General features: G+C 38.7%; 9 protein-coding genes and 1 long non-coding RNA gene across 11 annotated transcripts; 5 read left to right on the top strand and 5 right to left on the bottom strand.

Annotated features, from left to right (window-relative positions):
- Positions 1–386: 386 nt before the first annotated feature.
- LOC9328627 (exocyst complex component EXO84A) lies at positions 387–3591 on the bottom strand. Of its 2 annotated transcripts, none has more exons than XM_002889758.2 (5): positions 3100–3591; positions 2837–2934; positions 1712–2747; positions 792–1618; positions 387–708 (listed from the first exon to the last, which is right to left on the bottom strand). In XM_002889758.2, exons 1-5 carry the CDS (start codon positions 3256–3258, stop codon positions 564–566), a joined length of 2265 nt encoding a protein of 754 aa, XP_002889804.1. In that variant the 5' UTR covers positions 3259–3591; the 3' UTR covers positions 387–563. The 2 variants fall into 2 exon arrangements, with proteins under 2 accessions (XP_002889804.1, XP_020870575.1); XM_021014916.1 differs by having other exon boundaries at positions 3061–3136.
- Positions 3592–3947: 356 nt separating this feature from the next.
- Positions 3948–4889, bottom strand: LOC9325867 (pentatricopeptide repeat-containing protein At1g02370, mitochondrial). The gene is made up of 2 exons (XM_002889757.2): positions 4539–4889; positions 3948–4446 (listed from the first exon to the last, which is right to left on the bottom strand). Exons 1-2 carry the CDS (start codon positions 4839–4841, stop codon positions 4105–4107), a joined length of 645 nt encoding a protein of 214 aa, XP_002889803.1. The 5' UTR covers positions 4842–4889; the 3' UTR covers positions 3948–4104.
- A 762-nt stretch (positions 4890–5651) lies between these two features.
- LOC9328626 (wall-associated receptor kinase-like 15) lies at positions 5652–7369 on the bottom strand. The gene is made up of 3 exons (XM_021015038.1): positions 6742–7369; positions 6145–6509; positions 5652–5938 (listed from the first exon to the last, which is right to left on the bottom strand). The coding sequence occupies exons 1-3, from the start codon at positions 7230–7232 to the stop codon at positions 5889–5891; spliced, it is 906 nt and encodes a 301-aa protein (XP_020870697.1). The 5' UTR covers positions 7233–7369; the 3' UTR covers positions 5652–5888.
- A 1856-nt stretch (positions 7370–9225) lies between these two features.
- On the bottom strand, positions 9226–10353 carry LOC110225094. Its single transcript, XR_002329501.1, has 2 exons — positions 10040–10353; positions 9226–9517 (listed from the first exon to the last, which is right to left on the bottom strand). It is a non-coding gene; the product is annotated as an uncharacterized LOC110225094 (long non-coding RNA).
- Positions 10354–11033: 680 nt separating this feature from the next.
- On the top strand, positions 11034–12319 carry LOC9328625 (glutathione S-transferase U17). Its single transcript, XM_002892517.2, has 2 exons — positions 11034–11427; positions 11769–12319. The coding sequence occupies exons 1-2, from the start codon at positions 11107–11109 to the stop codon at positions 12129–12131; spliced, it is 684 nt and encodes a 227-aa protein (XP_002892563.1). The 5' UTR covers positions 11034–11106; the 3' UTR covers positions 12132–12319.
- A 144-nt stretch (positions 12320–12463) lies between these two features.
- LOC9328624 (glutathione S-transferase U18) lies at positions 12464–13886 on the top strand. Its single transcript, XM_002892516.2, has 2 exons — positions 12464–12949; positions 13309–13886. Exons 1-2 carry the CDS (start codon positions 12629–12631, stop codon positions 13669–13671), a joined length of 684 nt encoding a protein of 227 aa, XP_002892562.1. The 5' UTR covers positions 12464–12628; the 3' UTR covers positions 13672–13886.
- A 467-nt stretch (positions 13887–14353) lies between these two features.
- On the top strand, positions 14354–16031 carry LOC9328623 (dnaJ homolog subfamily B member 1). Its single transcript, XM_021011825.1, has 3 exons — positions 14354–14447; positions 14542–15141; positions 15388–16031. The coding sequence occupies exons 2-3, from the start codon at positions 14552–14554 to the stop codon at positions 15824–15826; spliced, it is 1029 nt and encodes a 342-aa protein (XP_020867484.1). The 5' UTR covers positions 14354–14447; positions 14542–14551; the 3' UTR covers positions 15827–16031.
- Positions 16032–16967: 936 nt separating this feature from the next.
- LOC9325866 (ankyrin repeat-containing protein At5g02620) lies at positions 16968–19376 on the top strand. The gene is given in 4 exon segments (XM_021012135.1): positions 16968–17673; positions 17764–18203; positions 18357–18621; positions 18624–19376. Coding segments are annotated over 4 exon segments (1722 nt in total). The 5' UTR covers positions 16968–17237; the 3' UTR covers positions 19205–19376.
- Positions 19377–19449: 73 nt separating this feature from the next.
- On the bottom strand, positions 19450–21215 carry LOC9328622 (putative pentatricopeptide repeat-containing protein At1g10330). The gene has a single exon (XM_002889755.2). It carries the CDS (start codon positions 20948–20950, stop codon positions 19547–19549), a length of 1404 nt encoding a protein of 467 aa, XP_002889801.1. The 5' UTR covers positions 20951–21215; the 3' UTR covers positions 19450–19546.
- Positions 21216–21304: 89 nt separating this feature from the next.
- LOC9328621 (zinc finger CCCH domain-containing protein 5) lies at positions 21305–26127 on the top strand. Its single transcript, XM_021012134.1, has 9 exons — positions 21305–21769; positions 21908–22066; positions 22151–22282; positions 22383–22541; positions 23334–23426; positions 23728–23844; positions 24499–24573; positions 24656–24867; positions 24991–26127. Exons 1-9 carry the CDS (start codon positions 21365–21367, stop codon positions 25928–25930), a joined length of 2292 nt encoding a protein of 763 aa, XP_020867793.1. The 5' UTR covers positions 21305–21364; the 3' UTR covers positions 25931–26127.
- Positions 26128–26287: the final 160 nt, after the last annotated feature.

Below are 26287 nucleotides of genomic sequence, written 5' to 3'. Positions count from 1 at the left end.
TTTATGATTGGGATACAGAGAAAACATATGACATCACTATTAATTATGATGAGGTGGGCTATTTCTTGAACCTTGAATGGCTTCTTGTCGTCTTTGATAGGCAGCTCAAGGAAGGAGATAAGGTCGGATTTTTTTGGGATAATCTTAATCCAACTTTGAATTTTAAAGTTTTACAAAAAAAGGTCGCTTAAACTTAGCTCATGTTTTTTCCATATCTCTCTATATAGCAGATTTCTTTTAAATATATATATATATATATATATATATATATATATATATATATATATATATACATTTATTCTTATTTAGTTAATAATACTAATCCATTATGTAAAACACTTTCAGATGAAAACCTTGGTGTTGTTAAAAAAAAAAAAGAGAAAATCTTTGGTTGCCTAATCTTCTCTACTTTAGTACAGTTGGAAAAATATATAAAAACAAAATCATATATTAGGCGATGTAAAGAAACTATAATTCTGATGTCAAAAAAGAATGAAAAAAAAAACTATAATTCTACGATAACAAACAAATGTCCTTAATTAATTATAGAATTATTAGATTAGTCAATTACTGGTGTAAGATTTAGCAGAGGAAACAGAGGGGCTAGTAACGTCACGCTCTCCGTTGCCACCGAAGTTGCCTTTTCCCATCAACATCTTTATCGCTATCTGAGCTACTTCCGCAAACCACTCTTCCTCCGGCAACGTCCTGTTTCATCATCCATCATTATTAATTATCATCAAACCATCACGCTTACATGTTTATGTTCTAACCGTATAATAAATAAATACCTATAAGGGTCGAGTCCAGTTGCTGAAACTGCTTCTACGGCTCGAGCTATAATGTTCTTGATCACTTGATGAAGGTTTCTCGACAAGTACCTTCCTTGGGAGGCAAATATCATCACAAACTCCATGTCCAGATAAAACTGTTGAAGACCAAGTGGACCTAATGGTTTATCTCCTGTCTCCATCTCTTCCCAGAAACTCTGATCATCAGATATCCAAAGAATCACTGTCTCCGTCAGTCTCATCAGCAATATCGTCGCGAATCTCTCTCTTCCCACAAACATATCGCTCACAATCATCGCTATTCTCGTCAATTTCGCAAACAGTTCCTGGAAAATCGGTGAAGGAAACCATTCAGGCTCTTCAGTGGTTTCGTCCATGAGGATATAAATCTCAGAGCTGAGACGGACTTCTCCTTCTTCAGTGAAGATAAGTTCAAGTGCATGTTGTCTGCAGAAGCTATCTCTTAGTCTATCCACTGATCTTTGAAGCTTCTTCTTCCATTCTCTGTGCTCTGGTCGGTTCTGTCTATCTGAGGAACCTCTTCTTGGAGTGGATTGGCTCGCACCTTGTGGCAAAATCCTAGAAGCAGAACGCGGGATTAGCTCGTCTGCCAAAAGAAGCGCATTGACTAACAAAGCTGTTTGTTGGGACTCAGTTTCAGCTACTTTAACTATTCTATGAACTGGATTCTCTTCGTTTTCAGCTGAACCAGGCAATGCGTTGATCAAGAGATCAACATACGAGTTAAACACTTGCAAAACACCGTCTAGTGCAATGCCGTCTAACTGTAATGCTTCGTCTAGCGGTCCAGCATCCTCCAGAAATTCCTAAAATCCACAGAAATAACAAACTTATATAGCAAGAAGGAAGATAAACTGAAGCAGCAAATATGATCGTCTTTGAAGAGAAATGTTGATTACCTGAACCATGGAGTTGAATCTTTGAGCGCTTATAGAAAGCTTGAGATGCGGTGCAATGGGAGTAGTCGATGAGGCTCGTGATCCTGTTGGTGTATAAGAGAGTGACCAATCATCCGAAGCAGCTAAAGCGGCACTGCTTTGTTCAATCCTCTTGAGATTTCCAGTCAATGCTTGTTCCACCCCCGGCCTAAAGTGTTTCAACAAAACAGGGGAAAGAGCTAAACCGCGAGACTCCAATGAAGAACAGTGGGATGCACAGAGTTGGATGCACTCTGCGGTTACTCTTAAGCTTCCTGCAGCAGCAGATGAAGCCAAAGTATGTCTCTTCAGTAAAAGAGCGAACGACTCTGCTTGTTTAACCGCCCATGTCACAAGCTCTGATGTATAGGCCGGATCCTCTCCAACAACTGCTTGAGAGTCGCTCGCAGCTTGAGCAATCGTTGAGAAAACAAGCTGAGAGAGCGCAGCGGCAAATGCTACCCCGTAGGAAGTGTTGGAAGCTCTTAGGCTTTGAATGTTGGCTTGTAGCCTCCGCTCGTAAGACCTAAGAAGCAATGTGTGGGCGCGAGAACCGTCCCCGAGTTTCTTGAGAGCCAAGACGGCTGCTCTAAGCTCGCCTGCTCTTGTAGAAGGTTGGCTAATAGCTTCTGCCAATTGGTCAGCCAGCTCCTGTCTCTTTTCTTTGATTGCATTGTTCAGAGAAAGAAGAGTGCTGGGACTGAGAGTCCGTTTCTCATGTGCTTCTATAGCCACACGACGCCCTTCTTCTAACGCAGCCATGGACTCCTCAACTCTCTTCTCAGCTAAGAGGACTTCAAGTCTATCAAAAAACTCCACAACCCAATTCTCAATTTTGGACAACTGTTTGTTATCCATATCATACAAGTCTTCGTCTCTTAAGTCGTCAGCGTCATCAGCGCACAAGGAACTAATGTGAACGCCATCAGCTAAGCCGTGAACAAGAGCTGCTTGAGCAGAGAGAAGGTTTCTCATAGAAAGAAGCTGTCCTTCAAGAGCTGAAATCTCCTTAGATGTCCTGCAAATCATCAAGAAGTACATGAAGAACCTAACTAACAAGAAAACCGCAAAAATCGACAAATAATGTTAAGAAGATTACACACACACCGTATAAAGGCAGCATAGTTTGCGTAGACGCTCTTACGCATCTCCTCTGCAGAAGCTTTCTTGAGTTCAACGAGGTAAGAAGACAAATGCCTTGTCTCCTGTAAACCAAAACACACCACCGATAATATCTCATGAGATTCTAACATTTTCACAAACACTTGGAGTGCTAATCCAACAAGATCACACAATGTACAACGAAAGGAACATTGTTGATGATAACATACACAATCTCATGACAATGGTTTGATTTGGAAGAAAAGGACCTTTTCGTTCATACGCTGGCATTTGGAGGTGACATAAGCTTCGGGATCGAAAGTTGAGCCTTTGAAAACCTTAAGACGATCACTTAGTGTCAGATTCCCTTCGAGTTCAGCCGAATTGCCGATGCTAGACGACATTGATCCTCTTTCTCTCGCTTCCATTTTCGAAATTTTCCAGATCCACAAGGCAAAGAAAAAAAAAACGATAGAGAAATTGAATGATGAAAACAGACGAGGAAGATTGGAAATGCGAAGGAGAAGGCGGCAAATTTGGGTACAGGAAGGCCACAGAGAGACGACGACTCCTTGACTCTGGGAAAAACGGAAGCGCGTGGGTCTCACGCGACATATATTGCGTCCACGTCCTTGCCATTACTGGGCCTCTGGGCCTCAATTATTTATGAATACTTCTTCGTCAATCTTATTATTGGATCCTTTTTTTATGCTAATCAGTTGTAGTTAATTTTTTTGTATTTTTTAACAAGTGGAGTAACATTTTCCATGCTTAGTTCCGCGTTTTCTGCCGTTTATAGTTTAAACAAATTACAAAACTGTGGGAATATTCATTTTAGCTTAAACCAAATCCATGCGACTGAATCCAAAATTCATGAGAAAAATATTCATTTCTGATGACACTTGGTCATCTTGGATTGCAAAATTTTGATAGATAATAACGATATCAACTAATAACATCGAGAAGGAGAACACAGCAATGGGTATGCAAAATGAAGGTAGCGTGGCCCAGTAACAGTAAGATCTATAAAATAACAACTGTTCGTGTCTAGGCTTCAATTTCAATGGCACCCCTCTCTTTGATTATATATTTTCATGAAAATTTACGAGTAAAACAATAATAATCAACAGCTGCTGGTTGGATAAAAGCATTTCCGACAAAGATACAAAGTAAGGAAGAGACACAACCATTAAGAAAGAAGAAATACAAGGATTCAGTGCGTGCTTTATTCAATAAGACACATTCCATTATGACGCCATTATATAGCATTACCATCAATATCGTCTAAGAGGTAAAGGATCCTCATCCTCTAGGGAAGGCAGTCCTCTACGACCACGTTTCTCAAACATAGCATATTCACCACGTCTCCCAACAAGAAAATGTTCACGACGTCTCTCAGCAACAGGATCTTCGAAGGCCAATGCGTCAAACCTCACGAGCATCAAGAAAGCTGGCAAATTCTTGGCATCAAGGTCCATCTGGTTGAACTCTGGGTCTATTCTGTAAAACACTTCCTTAGCAGCTTCGAAGCCTTTCAAATCACCCACAACTTCCACATAATCTGCAAACTGTGAGGCAGAAAATTTCATCTTCTTTTTCTCCATCCACCCGTAGATCTACAATCAACGAAAAACATTCATTATTAATCGGAAACAAAAAACAAAAACCACCTCAAATTTGATGCTCAATTCTGATCGATTAGACAGACCTCAAGAGCATGATCAAGTTTCCCGTCCTTGAAAAGACGCTTCGCCCAGCCGGCGAGATCCGCCACAGACAACGAAGTTCTCTTCTCCTTTTGCTGTTTCGTTATGAGATCTAAGTATTCACCAGTGAGAGACTGCAGCTTCTCAAACATCTTCTCCTTCTCCCGCTTCCTTGAGGCCGCCTTCGCCTTCTTGGAATCTCCTTCGCATAGATCAGCCGACAACGGAGCAGCGACCGTTGTACATGCCCTCTTCCAGAGTTGAGGATAACCGGAAGCCCTAATCAGAATGCTGCGGAAGTTCATTTCTCACCGTTGTTGCAAACCCTAATTTCACTACACCAATTCCTTTTTATTACTCCATTTGTTCTTAAAATATTGATTTTCTAGGTTTTTATGTTTGTTCCCCAAAGATTAAATTTTTAGATATTTTTTTATTGACTGATATTAATAATTTGTAAATTTAATGGTTGAAAATAATTAACTGTTTTAGATTACTATAATTGGTTCATAGTTATATAAAAATATTTTAACTCAAAAAAATATTAGAAACCAAACCAAAGCAAATCACAAGCAAATGTTTCAGTTTTTACAAAACATAGAAGGATACCAAATTATCCAACTTTTCAATATCAAACAGAAACTGCATACCGAAAAATATTTTAAACTCGTAAATCTACATTAAAGCTAAACAAAAATACAAATGGCGTTCATGGTTTTCAGTTTTTATAGTAACAGTACTGATAGAACTAATCCAAATGGCACCAAATTCAAACCTGACTGCACCTCTAAGTAAAATTATATTATCCATGCTCATGGCATGCGATGATAATCTCTAATTTACATAAATAATATATTTTGCAATTTTTTGTCCAATATTTAACAAGATGAGTGAAATGTCATAGTTAGCTAGGGTTAAGATCTCTGTTTGATCAAATTCTACACGATTTAAAACGGTAAAGCTCTGTTATTGTATTTGTAATCCATAGGTACGTAATTTTTATTTTCAGATAAAAAAAGTATTGAAGTATAAGTATAGTCTCAGCGAGTTGACTAATATCATCATTACGATTCTTAGCATTAATATAGTATGGTGATTCCTTATGAGCTGGAAAGTGGAGAAAAAGCAAATAAGATTAATGGTGTTTTGAATAATATTGCAAAGAGAGAAGCAATAGAGAATCTTATACTGCGATATCACAAAGTTATAGAAAGAAGAAGCAAAGATTCGATCTATGAAGCTTTTTTTTTTTTTGAATAAATCTATTAAGCTTTCTCTTCGAACCACTCCATCTTTTGATGCTCCCCGATTGAATTGTCTAACGCAAAAACTTTAACTCCTTTATTGCAGACTCATAACCATCCAAACAACAAACCATGCAAAGGGTACATTACCCATTCTCCTGTTTTTTAAAAGAAAAACACACTTTCTGTAAGACCAATCAATATACTGTTAAATAGAAACAAAAAAATGTAGAAGTTTTTGTCTGTAAATTCAATTGAGAAGAGCTAAGTTATAGCTGAGAGCACAAGATTATCCATGAAATAATGTAGTGCTCAATATAAATAATTTGACTAGATATAGTCAAAGTATGAGAGTGGTGCTTACTTGAGAGCCAAGGAACAAGAATAGAAGCAGAGTTGTATAGGAAAAAGCAATCCGATGTCGTGTTGATCCCACCGGGACAGTTACAAACGAACGAGCTTGTCTGAGTGTTGAAGCCACAAGCACCGTTACTACGCTCACAGCCACCGCAGACGCCAGGGTACTCATCGAAAACGTTGAACTTGTACTTGAGTGCGATTCCGTAGTTCCAATTCTCCGGGTGGGATTCTTGGCCTGGACCGAGGTTGTAGAAGCCGGAGTACGACGAGCACTTGAGTTTGTTCAGATCCATTTCGAACGATGGTCCGAGATCAAGAGGCACGTAGACGCAGCACGTTGATACTTGAAGGTTTATTAGACTTATCGCCCTGCCAATCCGAAAATAGAGTTACAAACCGGCTTTAGATTACAATTCGAACCGGTTTTGTCATACCGGACTTTATTACTGTTTCCGAAAGTAGATATATTGCATTTTTCGTATATATTTTGAAAATATTTAATATACTTTTATTCAGTTATTCTTAATTTGAATTATTCCGATAATAATTGTTCCGGTTTAGATAGAATAGTAGGCCGGTTTAATTTGAATTATTGGGTTACCTGCAATTGGAGTACAAGAAGGTGCAAATGGAGGAGCTTTGACGGTCACAGAGGGAGACACGTCCGCTACCGTTACTTAACGGCGTGAAAACAGGGGATTCGTCTACGGAACAGTCAAGGAGCGTGAAAACGGTGTCGTCATGGAAAGAAAACGGAGCGTCCCAATCCAACCCGAATCCATGGCTGGGTCGGGTACATGCACACGTGGACATGGACGGGTCAGTGACGTAAATCTCTTGCTTGGCGTAGTCGACGGAAGTGATAGGGTAACAGCCTGTGTGGGTGGTGAGCGTCAAAGTCTGTTGGTCCGGGTCGCACGTGATGTAACGTGTGAAACGTGGGTCACCGCAACCTGACCCGGTTCCGAGCGGGTACTTGATGGGTATTTGGCCGCATGTTTTTTGGCAAGCTTGTGAGGAGACATGAGAAGAAAGAAGGAAGAAGAAAAAGAGAACGAAAAAGAAAGAAGAAGAAGAACACTTCAAACTCATGCTAGCTAGACGTTTCAGAAAAAGGGAGAGGGAAATGTGAATTATAGATGAATTGAGAGTGTGAATGTAACCTAATATAAGATGCAATGCTAAGAGGAATACTAATTTGCATATGTGAATATTTATATGCAAAATATTGGTGTAGATGTTTGCCAATATATAGAAGAATAATAATTTGTATATACATATTGGCTTTTTTCTGTTAAATCCTAGATTCTTTTGGTCTTTTTTTTCTTTGGTTCTTTGATAATAGATTCTTTTTTGTTGTCTATACATACCATATCGTATGACTGATTACAACATTAGATAATGACTTGCAAAAAAGAAGAAGTACAAACATAACATTCGAATTCCCTATAATACATTAACATGCATATATGCTTTGATTATATACACGAGCAACTTTTATTGGAAAAAATAAATTCTAGCAATAGTTTATGCAAAATACAACATAAAATTGGTAATTTTTATTTATTTATTTATGGCATTCGACGTTTGGGCAATGCGAATGTCTCAATAAGCTAAATTTTTTGTTATTGGAAAATTGAACAAAGATTATGTACTACTATGACAATCTTTTTATGTGGGTATAGATATTTCTCACTCGCGTACGTGTTCTTGTAACAATATTATTTAACTCGAATATTGATCGACCAAAGTTTGTGAAATTGATGGCGTAGTGGGCTCTTTGAGGAATATAAGTGATAAGAATGATAAAATCTATTAAGAAATAGAAAAGTATGGGTATAGAAAAATATATTTAAGAACGTATATTGTTATTTAGACAAAATGTGCCTTTAGGGTTGTCCCGGACTAACCAGGAAATAAGGCCTATAAGACATAATAATATGGCACAAACATCATTAATGTTAACTGCCCACTCACTCTAAAGTCCCCAGCCAACCAAGCAAACGGGCAGGATAAGGGAATTAGATTCATGAGAATATAGTAAAGAAACCTAAAAGGCTAAAGTTGCTCAAAAAGTCTCAACTTTAGTTTGTTTATAATTCATTGTATGATAATGTATTTGTGGTTATAACTAGTGAAGATATAATGCATTTTGCAAAAGTATTATTCTATATGGTATTCTTCTCATGAGATTGTTCTGGAAGTCGATCAATTTATCTTCTTATGTATATATTAGACAATTGATGTGTATTTAAAATGTTGTCATAAAAGAAAGAGACGTTTCTCTTTAAAAAAAAAAAAGAATTAAAAGAGATGCGACCGGCAAATAAATTCTGCAAGAAACAAAAAAAATTGAGTCTATTTTGTTTTGTAATACATATCTAACTCATGAAATTAAATATATTTAGATGTATTTAGGAATAAATATTTAATTATAGAACTTACAAGCCAAAATACTGTAAACAAAATGTAAAACTTGAATAACTAACGACACACCATCTTGCTTGTTTGGAAATCAAGAAAATAATATATTTCGTTACATTGAATTATAAAGATGAGCTAGTGAGAAATGAAAGGGACATAAAAAAGGAATTATCATCCACACAAACTTTAAAGCACTATTCCAGAATCTTAAGTCATAAAACTCATAATTTCAAAATCATCTATCTCAGTATTCAAAACAATCAACAACTTGACTAAGTAGTAAGTACCACATTTTCTTACTCACAATCTGACTAAAGATATATATATATATATATATATATATATATATATATATATATATATATATATATATATAAAGGCCTAAAGTATGTATGATCTTTTTTTTTTATATTAAGGAAGTTTCAATTCCTTTTGGGCCTGTAGTCTTCCTCCGCTAGGGGCCGACATGTGATCCATTGTACATTTAAAGGAATCGACGTCTCTCCAAAATAAATGTATAAGAGCATCTCCAATGGTTTTAACCCCATGAAGGGTTCTCAGAATTTTTTAAGAATAAATTTAGCATTTCTCAAATTTAAGTACTAGCATAGGAGCTTTTAAGTTTTGTGTCCTCCAATGGTTAGAACCACCCATGGGGTTCTTTAGAAAAAAATTCAAATTTTGCAAAACAATACATGGTTCTTCTCTTTTGTGTTCTTGTACAAGTCCCATATATGGTAAACATCATCTCTCTCCCTGCTTCACCATATAGCTTTATGAGTCTCTCGTAAGACTTTGGATCATTCAATTCATCTGTTTTACGAAGCATCTCTCTCGCCTTTCCCTTAGAACCATCTCTTAGATAAGCCTTTGCAATGTCAAGCATTGTGAGCCACTCAAACGTTGTAATTGCATTCCAGAATCAACTCAACATCAACAACGCTCGTCTTTAGCTAGAATCACCCAAAAAAAATATGATGAACACACTTACACAATCTCTGATACCAACTACGAAGTAAGGACATTAACCAATCCAAAGCATCATTTTTTTTGGAACCAGTCATGATTAGAGACGCCAATCGTTGTAAGCATGACAATGCCCCCACAAAGCTTAAGTAACAGCCCACAAAGGGCCTCCCACAATATGAAACCAAACAATCCCACATCATTCATACATGAAAAGCTACACTCTTTTTATAAACAATCAAATTGATATGAATACTCTCCATAAAATTAGACATTTCTAAGAACTGATTCGATACCTAACTTCCAATTATACACGAAATTGAACGTCTAATTGGCGACAAATCTAGACGAATGAAACAAAAATTTCAACAGGAACAAAATGAAATCAAAAACGAATTGGATCGACTCGATAGCTGAAACTAGAACAGGATCGAGAGTATTCTAGGAGTATCTACCACAAGGAACAGACAATTCACCACAACGTAATCAAAGTTCTTTAGATGTCTAACCTCTTCACGAACTTGACGAAGCTTGTTGATCACTGCGTCTATGCAAACTCCGCTCGGACCACTGATAACGATGACGATTTCAGTCGGCGGTGGGATAATTGGATCGGCGGTGGAAGAAGAACCCAATTGAAATTCTAGAGAACGAAGCGATGGTTTGGTGGGAGATTGGATTGGGGACAAAACAGATAGAATTGGGTCTTCGATTTGGTAAAACGTCGAGAGAGACGACAGAGAGCCGGTTCTCCTTATAATTTTGGGTTTTGATTTATTTTTATTAACATTTAACCAGAGAACCCCTTCCCAAACTAACTAAAACCTCCCATTGGAGATGGCCTAACCTTGCACCATTTTAGTGATAGCCGCAAACCATTTTATTAATGTTAATTAGGAATTTGAGTGGAAACAATGAGCTTAAAGCGTAAGAAAACAAACAAAACAAAATTGAGACGAATATTCTTTTTGCGGGATTTGGTGACTGCGATTCAATGTTCACATTTCGTGTGGTCCTGTGAGGCATGACGTACATGTTTGTTTTTTAGGTGAATTTGTGTTTGTCTTCCCTGAGATGTAATTAATTATCATTTAATGGTTTCACTTCTTTCGTTTAATAGTACTGTATCACTTAATTAGCTGGCAAAAAAGACAAAAAAAAAAAAAAAACCCAAATAAACATCACATCGTTAATCGTTAAAGCAAAAATATTAACTTATACTCCTAATAATAATACAAATTTCTTAAACATGAAATACAAATTTATACAAGTGAAGATTGCCGCTAGTTTTTATGGTTTCAATTGTTGCCACCCATATAAATGCCGTCTCGTCGACCACAATAAAGTGATGGACCAACAATTTCAACGTTTTCCCACCCGTTTGATACACGTGTCAAGCTCTAATTGGGCCTTCTTCGCTATCTATCACCGCCATCAAATTTACCTACCCTCTTCCCTTCCATATAATAAGTAACAACAACACACCGATCTAAAATAAACGCTTCAACGTGTCAAAACATTTTCACTCACAAATTCACACGCACCGAGTCCTCTGTTTTGGATCTTAGAAGAGAAAATGGCAAGAAGCGACGTGAAGCTGATCGGTGCATGGGCGAGTCCCTTTGTGATGAGGCCGAGGATTGCTCTAAACCTCAAGTCTGTCCCTTACGAGTTCCTCCAAGAGACGTTTGGGTCTAAGAGCGAGTTGCTTCTTAAATCAAACCCGGTTCACAAGAAGATTCCGGTTCTGCTTCATGGTGATAAACCGGTGTGTGAGTCTAACATCATCGTCGAGTATATCGATGACACTTGGAGCTCATCTGGACCGTCCATGCTCCCATCGGATCCTTACGATCGGGCAATGGCTCGGTTCTGGGCTGCTTACATCGACGAAAAGGTATTTTTATTTTCTTCTTTCACCTGCTCTTCAAGATTTTAATTAATTTGATCTTTAGAGTTTGTTCACAATAAATAAGTTTAAATCTATAGTGCAGAGTTTTTGCAAAGCAAAATATATGTCTTTATGTTTTTGTGTTTACTAGTTAATATATAAAGATATGATATCTTACTTTTACGCAAAACATAGCAAATGTAAGTGTTTTAAAACACAGTTTCAAAAACTCAAGAAACTAGTTTTAAAATAAAGTAGATGTCTTGTTGTTATGTATACATTGTAAATGTTATGACATAAACTGATATTTTATTTTCAATGTTGGACATTAATCAACATGAATGAAGTGGTTTGTCGCTCTAAAAAGTTTCCTAAAAGCCGGAGGAGAAGAAGAGAAGAAAGCTGTGATAGCTCAACTGGAAGAAGGGAATGCGTTTCTGGAGAAGGCGTTCATCGATTGCAGCAAAGGAAAACCGTTCTTCAACGGTGACAACATCGGTTACCTCGACATAGCTCTCGGGTGCTTCTTGGCTTGGTTGAGAGTCACCGAGTTAGCAGTCAGCCATAAGATTCTTGATGAGGCCAAGACACCTTCTTTGTCAAAATGGGCTGAGAATTTCTGTAATGATCCCGCTGTCAAACCTGTCATGCCAGAGACTGCCAAGCTTGCTGAATTCGCAAAGAAGATCTTTCCTAAGCCGCAGGCCTAATTAAGTTGCTGTTGAACTAGGTTTTGTATTTGTGGGTCGAGATCTTGCAAGAATAAACTAAGAGATGGTACTGTTTTATATAGATGCATGGCTTTATCTTTGTGTGTGAGTTTTAATCAAGGGTATGTTGAATGATTTAATTTTAGGTTATGTGGATTGAGAAGTAAGAAATTTATAATTATTGCATATAATCCATAACTCACTATTTCCTAGAAGAATCAACAAACACGTGAAATGGTCCCAATGCCAGGATTTAATCGTTTCATTGTTGCCACGCCATATATTGGCCACACTTCAATTTTTCACCACTCATTTACCAGTCTGTAACACGAGTCGAAACTTAATTCGTATATCTTCATTATCCGTTACCTAAACTCTCTAATTGAAACCTATACCTACCCTCTTAGCTTTCACACGATCTTAACCCGTAAGCTTTTCTCTCTCTCCCTCTCTCTCTGAGTCCTTGACGGTTCTTATTTCTTAATCTCCGGGATAAAATGGCGACTGAAGACGTGAAGCTGATCGGCTCATGGGCGAGTGTTTTCGTCATGAGGGCGAAGATTGCTCTCCACCTCAAATCTATTAGCTACGAATTCCTCCAGGAGACGTTTGGTTCAAAGAGCGAATTGCTCCTCAAATCAAACCCGGTTCACAAGAAGATGCCGGTTCTGATTCACGCTGACAAACCGGTTTGTGAGTCCAACATCATCGTTCAGTACATCGACGAGGCTTGGAACTCATCTGGACCGTCCATTCTCCCGTCACATCCCTACGACCGGGCCATCGCACGGTTTTGGGCTGCCTACATAGACGATCAGGTTCATAGTTTGTTCTTCACTTTGCTGTTTTAACTTGGATTTGCATGTAACAAAGTATAGATTATGTGGGTTTTGGTTAATTTAATACATCCCTAAAATTTAGCGGTTCTTTTCTGCTTCTTGTTGGTTTAATCTGGTTAAGAATCTAGAATAACACTATATGACCGATTTAAACCGGATAGGGTTGGACTACTCCAGCTTCAACTAACTTTCATAACCCATAGTTAGGAGGTAATTAGTCAACTTTATGTTGAAAGAAATTAGACATTTTGTTTATGTTTCTTACTATACCTATTACATAAGCTTAATCTTAATTAAATCTTACAATATGTTCTGACTTAATTCGATATGAATGGAAGTGGTTTATCTCTCTGAGAAGCATCCTAACAGCTCAAGGAGAAGAAGAGAAGAAAGCATCCATAGCTCAAGTCGAAGAAAGGACCGAGCTTCTGGAGAAAGCATTCAACGATTGCAGCAAAGGAAAACCGTTCTTCAACGGTGACCACATCGGTTACCTTGACATTGCCCTCGGAAGTTTCTTGGGTTGGTGGAGAGTTGTCGAGTTGGATGCCAATCATAAATTTCTTGATGAGACCAAGACTCCTTCTCTAGCAAAATGGGCAGAGCGGTTTTGTGATGACCCCGCTGTGAAACCTATAATGCCCGAGATTACAAAGCTCGCTGAATTCGCAAGGAAGCTCTTTCCTAAGCCGCAAGCATAAACTGGTTTACTAGGATGTAAGTTATGTTTTACTCAAATGGAATAAGACCTAGATTAAGCACAGCCAGAATTATTTATGTCTTTTGCATATTCATTCATAATCTTTGAGTTGTGACAATGTTGTGATCCACATATATTACCTCAGATCAAATTTTACATGTGTACCGAAAACATATAAACATGGATTATCAAAACCATGCTTTTTGTGATTTGCCATAACATTTCTTTTTGTGAATTACCAAAACCACTTAGTCGATGTTCCGACCAAACTTTCACTTGGTATCCAGTCTGTGCAATTCCAAGATTGATATACACAATCAATAATTTAATTATCTAGATTAATAGTAAGTGGTTTGGTCGGTTTAATTATTGTATCTCTTTTTTTTTTTTTTGTTTTTGTTTTGTCGGCTAAATAAAGTAATAATTCTTTCTTGTTTTAACTTTAAGTACGAAACTAAAAATGTTTGTTTCTGTTTCATTAATTAAAAAAATGAGATACAAGAGAATTTTTGTCTAATAAAAAAGGGAATATGAAAATGATAGTGATCAATTATTTACCATTCACCACCATAAGATGAAGTTAAAGATAAAGTACGAATAAATGCCACGTGGCTCCATTAAGAATAATTTTTCTCATTCTCCTTTGTCATGTTCTTCTTCTACCTTACATTACACGCACTCCACTCTTGGTTTCCTTTTTTTTTTTTTCTATTCCAATTTCAGATTTTACTCGAAAAAAATCTCGAATCCGATTCCTTCTTCTCTTCCGCAATCTCTGTGAAATCTCAAACTACAAAATTTCGATTTCAGCTGAGATTCTCTCTATTTTGTGGTTTTGACTTTTTTTTTTTTTATTTTGGTTTGGTGAAAGATTTGGATCAATGGGGGTGGATTACTACAATGTGCTGAAAGTGAATCGAAACGCTAACGAAGATGATCTGAAGAAGTCTTACCGGAGAATGGCTATGAAATGGCACCCTGACAAAAACCCTACGACCAAGAAAGAAGCTGAAGCTAAGTTCAAGCAGATCTCTGAGGCTTATGACGTCTTGAGCGATCCTCAGAGGCGTCAGATCTACGATCAGTACGGAGAAGAAGGTCTTAAATCCACCGATTTACCTACTGCGGCGGAGACGGCGGCGCATCAGCAGCAGCGGAGCTACTCTTCTAGCAACTCTGAGTTTCGGTATTATCCGCGTGATGCTGAAGATATCTTTGCTGAGTTTTTCGGCGAATCCGGAGATACTTTTGGCGGAGGGAGTAGCGGAAGGACACGTGGAGATGGCGCTGACGGTGGCGGCCGGAGATTTAAAAGTGCAGAAGCAGGGAGCCAGGCTAATAGAAAGACTCCGCCGCCGGCGAATAGGAAGGCGCCGGCTATTGAGAGTAAATTGGCTTGCACACTGGAGGAGCTCTACAAAGGTGCCAAGAAGAAGATGCGCATTTCTCGCGTTGTTCCCGATGATTTTGGGTAAGTTTCTCATAATCCTGATCTTGTGAATGCCATTGATCGATCTCGTTAGTCGTTGATTTTGGTGAATGATTGATTTTTGCCATTTTCTCATGTGATCCAGTTGATGATGTTTTCTTATATTGTTGGATGATCTTCACTATAAGATTTTGTAGTGACTAGGTTCTACAACTGTTGTTTTCTCTGTGATTGAGCTTCTAGTGAGCTTTGATTTTGTCCTTCTGATTGATGATATCTTGATTACAGAAAGCCAAAGACTGTCCAAGAGATTTTGAAGATAGACATAAAACCAGGTTGGAAGAAAGGCACAAAGATAACTTTCCCGGAGAAAGGCAACCAAGAACCTGGTGTCACTCCCGCGGATCTCATATTCGTGGTAGACGAGAAACCGCATTCGGTATTCAAAAGAGACGGTAACGATCTGATTCTCGAGAAGAAAGTCTCTCTTATAGATGCTTTAACGGGCCTCACCATTAGCGTAACCACTCTAGACGGGAGGAACCTAACGATCCCGGTTCTGGATATCGTAAAACCGGGTCAGGAGATTGTGATCCCAAATGAAGGAATGCCTACTAAAGACCCTTTGAAGAGAGGAGACCTCAGAGTCAACTTTGAGATCTTGTTCCCGTCAAGACTAACGTCAGAACAGAAGAATGACCTCAAGAGAGTTCTTGGTGGAAGCTGATGAGTTTACATTTAGTTTTCAAGTAAGCTATTGATCTTCTTTAACAACGGATTCCACAGGAAGCTGATCAATTCAGTGTACATACATGTACGTTTTTCCTTTGTAAACTTCTTGTGTTATAAGAAAGACTAAAAACCCGAATCGAATAAGACTGGATATCGGAGATCTAATAATGGCTGCCACAGACAGAACAGATCGTTTTGAAGTAGAACTTGGCCTATTTGACTCTGTATGAGTAGTGGAAGAGGAACAGAGAGATAGTAATTGGTATGAAAAGCAAAGCTAGAAGCTAGAAGTTTTCTTGGTGTGATTTGGTTTTGTGGGGATGCTCCTATGTTAATTTTTTTTTTTTTTTTTTGATGAAATGTGAAATTGATTAAGAAATACAAACTATATACAAATGAGTTTGATCAAAGACTATTTGCCTAAGAATCGACCAAAAGTAGAGCAAAAACAGAGCACTTACAACAGTCCAAAACAGAGCCAAAACGATCAAGAACAGGGCATGACACTTAAAGGCTTATCCTTGTTCTGAACCAAGCTTGCTCCTATGTTAATTAATATGTATTCTGGTTTCAGAAGGCTCTGTGTATACCGTGAAGTATGTCTATGTGTTGGGTTAAGTCTTTTCTAGAAACTGTGTAGCCTTGTAAAGGAGAGACATTGAAATTCCTGTTTTGTTCTTCAAATTAGTAAGTGAAATGTCTCGTTTGCTTTCTCATATTTGTTCAGCTCATGAGAATATTGCGAACGGAGAAGCAAGAGATATAACAGAAGTGAATTAGACCGAAATTTACTGACAACATTAACGCCCTTACATGCTGTGAGCCAATCACCTAGTTTTATTGTTACCGTAACATTTGTTCACAGATGGGCTCTGACTCAGTCGTGACAGGAAAAGATGATGAAAAGGTGCCATTGAGCCAGTTGACTCTTGAGTTTGTGATATATATATATATCCATTGCCTTGGAATTGTCCAGAGTTTTTAGTTTTAGTCCTAGTCCTGTCATGTCTTTACGAGTACGTCACCTCTTATCTTAAAGTGTATGAAGACGAGTTCACATTTTTTTGCTAATGAAATGTAATTATTTTCTTGTGGAAAAACTAAAGAATTGCGCGTGAAAGAAAGAGAGAGGAACCTGCGTTTTAGTTTGTAAGCGTATGAATGGTGTTTTAAGTCTTCTGGTTACGAAGTCAACAAATATAAAATTTTCAAGATTACGTACAATGAGTGATAGATATAATACAAATTGGAAAAGAATAAGAAAATATCATAATCCAAAATGTCAAGATGCTGAGAACTCTTATACATGATCTATTTGAGTCATCATAAAAAGATATAACCACTTGGGATCTCCCTCCCAGAGTAAGAACAATTTCATACTTTTGCTCTAGATATCTTGAGAAAAGATGCAGCCGATCTTCCATGCGATCCTTAAAAATGACCTTCCAGCTTTTTTGGAGTTGGTAGAGGAGAGTGAGTCGTCGTTGGAGGAGAGAAACGAGGAAGAACGCTTGAACAACACGGTTTTGCACATGGCTGCAAAGCTTGGTCACCGAGAACTCGTCTCCAAGATTATTGAGCTCCGTCCTTCCCTCGTCTGTTCCCGCAACGCATATGGAAACACACCTTTGCACCTTGCTGCTGTCCTGGGAGACGTAAACATCGTTGTGCAGATGTTAGAGACTGGATTGGAAGTGTGTTCTGCACGCAATATCAACAACCACACACCACTCAACTTGGCTTGCCGTAGCGATTCTATAGAGGCTGCCAGACTCATCGCGGAAAAGACACAATCAATCGGCCTCGGTGAACTCAATCTCGCCATATCAAGAGGATCCACTAGTAAGTTTCTTCTAGTGTGCGCTCAACTTATTTCGTAATCTTGTGTAAAAATCACTAGCTCACTACTACTGTGTTCGGATCCTTGGTCAGGTATCGCAGGGATTATACTGGAGAGATTTCCAGACCTAGCTAGAGAAGAAGCTTGGGTGGTTGAAGACGGCTCACAATCAACGCTACTGCATCATGCGTGTGATAAAAGCGACTTTGAACTGACAAGTATATTGTTAGGGCTCGATCAAGGATTAGAAGAAGCACTTAACACCAAAGGTTTATCACCTCTGCATCTTGCGGTCGTCAGAGGCTCGGTTGTAATCCTGGAGGAGTTCTTGGACAAGGTTCCATTGTCTTTCAGCTCAATCACGCCGTCGAAAGAGACAGTCTTTCATCTCGCTGCTCGAAACAAAAATATGGATGCCTTTGTTTTTATGGCAGAGAGTTTGGGAATTAACAGCCAAATTCTTCTACAGCAAACAGATGAAAGTGGCAACACTGTCTTACATATTGCTGCATCCGTCGCTTGTGATGCTCCTGTGAGTAGTTTTCTTTGTCGCCCTCTCCTTTAAATTTTTAGTTACAAAATTTGACTTCCCATATACTCTATGTTAGGATTACATTACTATAAGATGGTACATAATCTATTTTTAGTGGTGTTTCTTCTCACATATTTACTTAACAAATTGCAGCTTATACGTTACATTGTTGGTAAGAATATAGTAGATATCATGTACAAGAACAAGATGGGTTTCGAAGCTTTTCAACTTCTCCCTCGAGAGGCCCAAGACTTTGAGTTGTTATTAAGGTGGCTGAGATTTGGCACCGAGACTTTACAAGAGCTGGATTCTGAGAACAATGTAGAACACGAAAGCTCTCAAGAGATCGAGGTAATACGGTTGCTTAGACTTATAGGAATAAACACATCAGAGATAGCAGAGAGAAAGAGAAACAGGAAGTGGAAAGAGGTCGTCAGAGCTTGGAATATGAGATGCATATAGAAGCATTACAGAATGCAAGAAATACGATTGCGATAGTGGCAGTCTTGATTGCTTCAGTTGCTTATGCCGGTGGGATAAACCCTCCGGGGGGCGTCTACCAAGACGGGCCATGGAGAGGGAAATCCTTAGTGGGAAAAACGACGGCGTTTAAGGTCTTTGCGATATGCAACAACATCGCACTGTTCACGTCCTTGTGCATCGTTATTCTTCTTGTTAGCATCATACCTTACAAGAGGAAACCCTTGAAGAAATTACTGGTTGCCACGCACAGAATGATGTGGGTTTCTGTAGGGTTCATGGCAACAGCTTATATTGCGGCGTCTTGGGTGACCATACCGCATTACGATGGAACCCGATGGTTATTTCCAGCAATTATCGCCGTTGCTGGTGGAGCGTTGACGGTACTCTTTTCCTATCTCGGAGTTGAGACAATCGGTCATTGGTTTAAGAAGATGAATCGTGTAGGAGATATACCTTCCTTCGCAAAGACCAGTTCAGATTTAGCTGCCTCCGGAATATCAGGCTATTTCACCTATTAAGAAAAACTGTTTTCCTAATTTTCCTGTAAAATAGTCCCACCTGTGCATAGTAGTGAAGTATGTCTATGTGTTGGATTAAGTTTTTCTTAGGAACTGTGTAACCTTGTAAGGAGAGACATTGAGATTCCTGTTTTGTGCTTCAAATCAGTGAGTGAAATGTCTCGTTTGCTTTCTCCTATTGTTCAACTCATGAGATTACTGCAAACCCCTAACATGAACCTAGAGAAGCAAGATACTCACAGAAGTAAATTAGATCAATGTTACTGACATAACATGAACAGAACAGAGATTACACTACACAGTAACTCTTGCCTGAAACAATCTATTCTTACTTCTCAAGCCTTAAGATAACACACTATAAGCAGGGATTTTCCGAATTCCAGCTTCTATCATGGCTTTCCTCATTTGTTCTGCTTCTGACCAATTGCTATCCAAAGCATTTAACATCGACAATGCGACATACTGGCCACAGTGTTGAGGTTGCAGTACAATAAGCTGTTTACCTACTTTATTTCCTAATTCAGCATTCTCATGAATCTTGCAAGCGCCCAAAAGAGCTCCGAAAACAGAAGCATCAGGCTCGAATGGCAAATTTTTAATGAAATTGGCAGCGTCAACCAATAGTCCAGCTCTGCCTATGAGATCAACAATGCAACCGTAATGCTCTGATGTTGGAATGATCTTGAACTCACTACATATGGAAGAGAACAACTGGATACCTAAGTCCACAAGTTTATATCGAGCACAAGCCGTGAGTATTGCAAGTAAAGTGATCCCATTCGGATGCACATTGCTTGATTTCATCATCTCAAACATCTCCAGCGTTTGCTTAGGTCTACCATTGGAGGCAAGAGCTGGTATTATCGCATTCCAAGCGCAAACTTTCTTATCACGAATTTGATGGAAAATGGTCAATGCCATCTCCAAGTCACCAGCTTTTCCATACATATCAAGCAAAGCAGTACCCAAAATAGGAGTAAGGATGATCTCTTTCGTCAAAATATATCCATGAATCTGCTTCCCCAATCGAATACCTCCTTGATCAAAATTAGCACATGAAGAAAGTACACAAACGAAAGTAGCCTCATTCGGTGTTATTACCGCACGCTGATTCTGTATCATCTCACCAAAAACCATTAAAGCTTTGGCGTGTAACCCATTCTTACTAAACCCGTTGATAACAGTAGTCCAAGAAACCACATCAGTTACAGGCATTTTCTGAAATAACTCGAAAGCAGAATTCATCTCTCCGTTTCGTCCACAAGCGTCAAGCAAACTGTTACAAGCTACAACACAAGGGTCTAATATATCATCAAACATCTTCCTCGAGCTCTTCAAATCACCAACTTCACCATAGAACCGAACAAAAGAAGTCTGAACAAATGGGTCCCATAGGACACCTCTTCGAAAAGCTTGGCCATGTAAGGCAACACCTGACGAAACAGAGAAAGATGAGCAAGCTGCTTTAATCAGTGAAGGGAAAGTGAGGTTATTTGGTTGGACTTGGCTTGCAAGCATATGAGTGAAGAGAGCAAGAGAGGCCTTGTATTGTCCTGTAGTGAGATAAGATCGAATGAGAGTGTTGTAGACGCATTTCGTCTTCCATCTCGAAGCAACCAATGCTTTGCTGGTAAAGAGGACAGCGTGAATCTGCTTAATCTGGTTTGAGGAGTATAAGAAACGTTGGAGAAGATGAAGTGCGTCTTCAAGAGAAAAATTGAAACTCGAGAAGGAAGTACAACGCATGCACTTTTCACAAAGATTATGCAATCGACAAAGCAAAACAAAAAAGTCGCTGACTTTAAGTTTGCAAATTCAAAAAGATACGAAACCCAAATACAAGAAAGTCGAGCGATCTAAAAGTGAAATCCTCGTAGCAGCAGATGGAGAAAGATTCGAATTTCATGAGAAAGTTACAAATCAATAGCCGCAGGTTTAAGCTACAAGACGATGAAGTTATCTAAATTTCCGACCAGCAGCAATTTGGAGTCTCTGAGGTCAATAGGTAAACCAACTAGGGTTCTCCGGTTTGGTATGGTTTGATCCAATTTTATTTTGATTTCTTATACCGTTTCGGTTCAATCTAACCGAATTTGCACCCCTCTCTATTAAAATTGTGTTTCCACCACCGTGAAGCGAGGTTAACGCTACCGGAAAAAAATGGAGCAGAAGAACGGAAAGGAAGAAGGAGAGCGACACGGAGAAGCGTTGGGAGAGAAGGAAAGTTTTGAAGAGAGTAAAGAGAAATTGGCGGAGATGAGCCGTAAGGAGAAGCGAAAAGCGTTGAAGAAATTGAAGAGGAAGCAGGTGAGGAAGGAGATAGCGGAGAAGGAGAGGGAGGAGGCGGAGGCTAAGTTGAACGATCCGGCGGAACAGGAGAGGTTGAAGGCGATTGAGGAAGAGGAGGCGCGGAGGAGAGAGAAGGAGTTGAAGGAGTTTGAGGAGAGTGAGAGAGCTTGGAGAGAGGCTATGGAGATTAAGAGGAAGAAAGAGGAGGAAGAAGAAGCGAAGCGGGAAGAGGAAGAGAGACGTTGGAAGGATCTAGAAGAATTGAGAAAGCTTGAGGTATTGCTTTGTTGTTTTTCTTTGTCAATTATCGAGCTCACTTTGGTTGCTACTGATTCCATGGAAGAGATCTTAATTTTGAACTGGATTTGAATATATGACATTTATTGACATACGCTTTTGTGCTTCTCTTGGCAGGCTAGTGGGCATGATGAATGTGGCGAGGATGAGGATGGTGAATATGAATATATCGAAGAAGGGCCTCCAGAAATTATATTCCAGGGAAATGAGATCATCCTCAAAAAGAACAAAGTGAGAGTTCCAAAGAAATCGGTTGTTCAGGTCGATGGAAACGAGGTATTTGACCATCATCGAGGTGAACATATCTTCTTCAGTGTTTTCATATTTTTCTAGAGTTCCAATGTGGAGTTTGTTTTGCAGATTTCTGACAGGCCTACATCAAATCCTCTACCTCCGGGAAGTGAAGCCTGTGCCAATTATCAGAATGTTAGTTCTGCGCAACAGATTTTGGAGAGTGTTTCACAAGAAGTACCCAACTTTGGGACTGAGCAGGTGCTTGTTGTATACCTTTATTGAGATGGTATTAGTTTTATATATCATTCTTATGTTCCTTTTAGTAACTTCGCTTTGATTTTATTCTCTCAATCCCCAGGATAAAGCTCATTGTCCTTTCCATTTGAAAACTGGAGCTTGTCGGTTTGGCCCGCGTTGTAGCAGAGTTCATTTCTACCCCAATAAATCGTGCACTCTACTTATGAAGAACATGTATAATGGTCCTGGTATTGCTTGGGAACAGGATGAGGGGCTTGAGGTCTGTAACCGCTGTCATCTCGTGATGCTAGTAGTATCCTGATAATTATTAGTCCTTCTCTATTACTCTTTGCTTCTATTATCTGAATCAAAACTACCACAGTTCCTCTGCCTCTTTTCTGTTTTGTTTTGTTTCGCTGCGTGCTCTTGAATTTACAGAATTATGTTGTTTGTTTTTATATTCTCGTTACTATCTTCTTTAACATACATCAGACATTGATGGTTTCCCTTCAGTGGAGGTGCATCATTATAACCTGGCGGGGTTGGAGTTGCGATTCACTTCTTTGTATCCTACATGATTGATAGATTAGCTATAATATGATTGTTATCTTGATCAAAAATTGGGGACTTGTATTCGTGCCCTCTCTTACCTTGATAGCAGTACTAGACACACTTTATTTGACTTGGTGTTTGTATATTTGTAGTTATTGATTTCTAGGATGTTGTGTCAATCTCTCACTTGTTTGTCGGTGTTTCATGTTCTTTGAGTGTCTTCTACTTTGCTCGTTGGTGTGAGTGATATTTGAAAAATGATTCATTCAATTCTCAATACCTTGGAAGTGCTTGATTTTCCTGAATTAAGAACAGAAATGTCTTTCCATAGGGGCTGACTGCTTTGTCTAGTAGTGTCTGAAAAGAAACTAATGCAGTTATAACTTAGTAAGGCTATAGCTATCCTGGTATGCTTGATATTAAAACTAGTGGACGTCACATGCATTATATCACCTGGCTTCCTTTCTTTTAGTCACTTACTGTAGTTTACTCTCTTTCTCTTTTCCCGCCTTTCTTGCAGTATACAGATGAGGAGGCTGAACATTGTTATGAAGAATTTTATGAAGATGTTCATACAGAGTTCCTAAAGTATGGAGAACTTATTAATTTCAAGGTCTGTCGATTTTCTTCTGCTCCCTCTCTTCCCTTTTTCCTCTTCCCCCTCTTGTTTTACTTTCCATTATCAGCCATAGTCATAGATTCATTTTATACTAAATCCGAATGTAAGTTCTTCAGTCTGCGAGCCACACTAGGCTAGCCATTTTGAAAACTAGTGGTTCACGGCATCTTTTATCATTATCAGACCAACTGGAACACCGTGTTTGAGGAAAAAATTTGGTGGTAGATATGTCTTGTCTTCTGACCTTTGTCCTACCCATTCGTTTCTCAAAATCAAATGTTTATATCCATTTCAGGTGTGTAGAAATGGCTCATTCCACTTGAAGGGCAATGTATATGTGCACTACAGATCATTAGAATCAGCTATTCTTGCTTACCAGTCCATTAATGGTCGATACTTTGCTGGTAAACAGGTACACTGCTCCTCTAGAGACCTTTCCCATTGCCTTTCATTGAAAAATGTGCATGACGATTTGGTCTAGTGGACCGCTTCCTGTGCAATATTGACACTAGCTTGTCAGATCTGTATGGGCCGCTTCCTGTGCAATATTGACACTAGCTTGTCAGATCTTTATTAGCACACATCATATTTTCTTCCTCACTGTTTGTATCTTTTTGGCATACTGTTGTAGACCCATATCTAGGTTTCACTTAACCTAGCCTTTGTGTAGGACGTGTTGTCAGAGGTCTCACTTGTCCTATCTGTGGCATTTTTTGTTCATATCCGCTGGTTGAATATAGTCTTGGTATAATCTAGAATAGAATGTCGAAATACTGTAGGCTTGTAGCATCTAGTTCGCTGATCAAATGACTTAAAATTGGTATCCATCTAATATCTTTCATTCTTTTTCTTTTTAATTTATTTATCTATCTTCAATTGAATAATTGGTTGTATGACAAAAAAAGGAATAGTTAATTTGGTTCGTCAATTTCCAAATCAGGAGATTCATATCCACCATCTCGAATATGCCTTGACACTTTACTGATGTGTATGTACGTGAGGCTTGATTTCTGTTACTTTCAGCTTGCTGACATTTTTATCCATGATAATTGCACATCCTCATTAGGTGAATTGCGAGTTTGTCAACATCTCAAGATGGAAAGTTGCCATATGTGGGGAGTACATGAAGTCCAGGCTTAAAGTATGACTCTTCATCTAGTTCTTAGTCTGGAGATCCCGTCTTCTGGCTTATCTCTAGTTCATGATTTTCATTTATTTTGCAGACTTGTTCTCGTGGATCTGCTTGCAATTTTATACATTGTTTCCGAAATCCTGGTGGAGACTACGAATGGGCTGACCATGACAGACCACCTCCAAGATTCTGGATTCACAAAATGACCTCTTTATTTGGTTATTCAGATGAAAAGTACATGGAACATGAATCTTCAGGGTCGTTAAATAATTCAAGATCAGATCTATCAACAGATTCACACAGGTAGGTAGCTTTATATTTGGAATTCTAACTTTTGAGATCCTCATCTTTAATTAACTTATCAGTGTATTTCCTACTTAATTTGGTTATGGAGCGTCATGCTTATGTGTTTTGTTCCCATGTCAGGCAACCTTCAAGAAGATCTAGATCGAGGAACCATGATCATGCGAGCGTTGGATCTACGCCTTCTTATAGGAGCCGTAAATATCATGGTGATACTTGGGACAGCACTCGTGAAGACGAACTTAGCAGGCATGCCGAGAACTGTCATGATGGAGATGACAGTCCTAGCAGAGACTGTAGTTTAGAGAGGGAGATGTATAAAGAGCGACGGTATGCTAAGGATACATTGCATCGTGATAGCAGATGGTGTGAACACTCTCCTGGACATCGGGTGATAAGGAAAAGAATCCATGGTTCTGATGATGATTCTCCTGATGGTAGGAGAGATACAGGTCACAAACAAAAATCCAGAAGAGGGACAGATTCAGAAGTACAAGAACAGACAGACGATGAAAAGGACAGGAAAACCCACAGGAGTTCAAGAAAATACAGCAGGGAAAGGTCATCAGCTGATCAAGAGGAGGGTCATGAACATGATAGGGTTCATACAGTTTCTGATAAGTCGCAGAGAGAAAGATCGAAACATGGGCATGAAAGAAGCAGCTCAAGATATTCGCACGCTGAAGATTCAACTGAAAGTAGACATCATCCGCATAAAGGATCAGACCTTGGAGTTAAAGGAGAAAATGACAGGAAGAGAAGTGTAGAGACTAGTCCCAAAGAAAATCAGTCAGATAAAGACAGGGACAAAAGTAAACAGAGAGATAGATACAAGACCCAGGATCCTGACTGTAACCGAAGCAGGAAAGGAAAACGACGTGGAAGAAGCACGGGAAATGGTGTAAGTGGTATATCAAGTGAGGAGGAGAGTTCAGATAGAGAAACACACAAAGAGAGACCTCATCGCCATAGAAAAAGAAGACGGTCACAAAACTCAGACGACCAGACTCCTAATTTTGCTGAGGAAGTCGAAGAAGAGATTGAGCGTTGGAGACCAGTGTGATATCATTACGAAACCAAACAAGAGATGTTCTTATGACTTGTTGACCTAATCATCTCTTCATTTCTCATCTGTAAATATTTTAGTTTTATTACGTATCTAAGTTGAAAGAGCTTTTGGTGAAACTCGAATTGAGAGTTTTATTAAGTTACTACTTACTCGTATACTGCAGTTTCTAATAAGAATTTTGATACTACTAATTTCTAAGGTAAACAAATGAATTAATTTATATCTGAGAAAGGGGAAAATTCCCGAAAAAAACCCAAAGTAATTTTTATTTGGATGTTTAATACCCAATTTTTTTTTATTGGAATAAAAATACATCATTTAAATATATGTTGTCTAAAAATACCTAATGTC

Source organism: Arabidopsis lyrata, assembly GCF_000004255.2.
Source record: "Arabidopsis lyrata subsp. lyrata unplaced genomic scaffold ARALYscaffold_1, whole genome shotgun sequence".
NCBI lineage: Eukaryota > Viridiplantae > Streptophyta > Magnoliopsida > Brassicales > Brassicaceae > Arabidopsis > Arabidopsis lyrata.
Note: the sequence above shows the minus strand (reverse complement) of the source record. Positions and strands in the feature narration are given on the sequence as shown.

Excerpts from the sequence above, each read along its gene's own strand:
- LOC9328627 (XM_002889758.2), bottom strand. The coding sequence starts at position 3,258 with ATGGAAGCGAGAGAAAGAGGATCAATGTCGTCTAGCATCGGCAATTCG. Across the intron at positions 2,935-3,099 it reads GCCAGCGTATGAACGAAAAG|GAGACAAGGCATTTGTCTTC; the intron begins GTCCTTTTCTTC and ends TTTGGTTTACAG. Across the intron at positions 1,619-1,711 it reads GATTCAACTCCATGGTTCAG|GAATTTCTGGAGGATGCTGG; the intron begins GTAATCAACATT and ends TGTGGATTTTAG.
- LOC9325867 (XM_002889757.2), bottom strand. The coding sequence starts at position 4,841 with ATGAACTTCCGCAGCATTCTGATTAGGGCTTCCGGTTATCCTCAACTC. Across the intron at positions 4,447-4,538 it reads AACTTGATCATGCTCTTGAG|ATCTACGGGTGGATGGAGAA; the intron begins GTCTGTCTAATC and ends CGTTGATTGTAG.
- LOC9328626 (XM_021015038.1), bottom strand. The coding sequence starts at position 7,232 with ATGAGTTTGAAGTGTTCTTCTTCTTCTTTCTTTTTCGTTCTCTTTTTC. Across the intron at positions 6,510-6,741 it reads TTCTTGTACTCCAATTGCAG|GGCGATAAGTCTAATAAACC; the intron begins GTAACCCAATAA and ends TCGGATTGGCAG. Across the intron at positions 5,939-6,144 it reads TCTTGTTCCTTGGCTCTCAA|GAGAATGGGTAATGTACCCT; the intron begins GTAAGCACCACT and ends TTTAAAAAACAG.
- LOC9328625 (XM_002892517.2), top strand. The coding sequence starts at position 11,107 with ATGGCAAGAAGCGACGTGAAGCTGATCGGTGCATGGGCGAGTCCCTTT. Across the intron at positions 11,428-11,768 it reads CTGCTTACATCGACGAAAAG|TGGTTTGTCGCTCTAAAAAG; the intron begins GTATTTTTATTT and ends ACATGAATGAAG.
- LOC9328624 (XM_002892516.2), top strand. The coding sequence starts at position 12,629 with ATGGCGACTGAAGACGTGAAGCTGATCGGCTCATGGGCGAGTGTTTTC. Across the intron at positions 12,950-13,308 it reads CTGCCTACATAGACGATCAG|TGGTTTATCTCTCTGAGAAG; the intron begins GTTCATAGTTTG and ends TATGAATGGAAG.
- LOC9328623 (XM_021011825.1), top strand. The coding sequence starts at position 14,552 with ATGGGGGTGGATTACTACAATGTGCTGAAAGTGAATCGAAACGCTAAC. Across the intron at positions 15,142-15,387 it reads GTTGTTCCCGATGATTTTGG|AAAGCCAAAGACTGTCCAAG; the intron begins GTAAGTTTCTCA and ends TCTTGATTACAG.
- LOC9328622 (XM_002889755.2), bottom strand. The coding sequence starts at position 20,950 with ATGCGTTGTACTTCCTTCTCGAGTTTCAATTTTTCTCTTGAAGACGCA.
- LOC9328621 (XM_021012134.1), top strand. The coding sequence starts at position 21,365 with ATGGAGCAGAAGAACGGAAAGGAAGAAGGAGAGCGACACGGAGAAGCG. Across the intron at positions 22,542-23,333 it reads AACAGGATGAGGGGCTTGAG|TATACAGATGAGGAGGCTGA; the intron begins GTCTGTAACCGC and ends CCTTTCTTGCAG. Across the intron at positions 24,574-24,655 it reads ACATGAAGTCCAGGCTTAAA|ACTTGTTCTCGTGGATCTGC; the intron begins GTATGACTCTTC and ends TTTATTTTGCAG.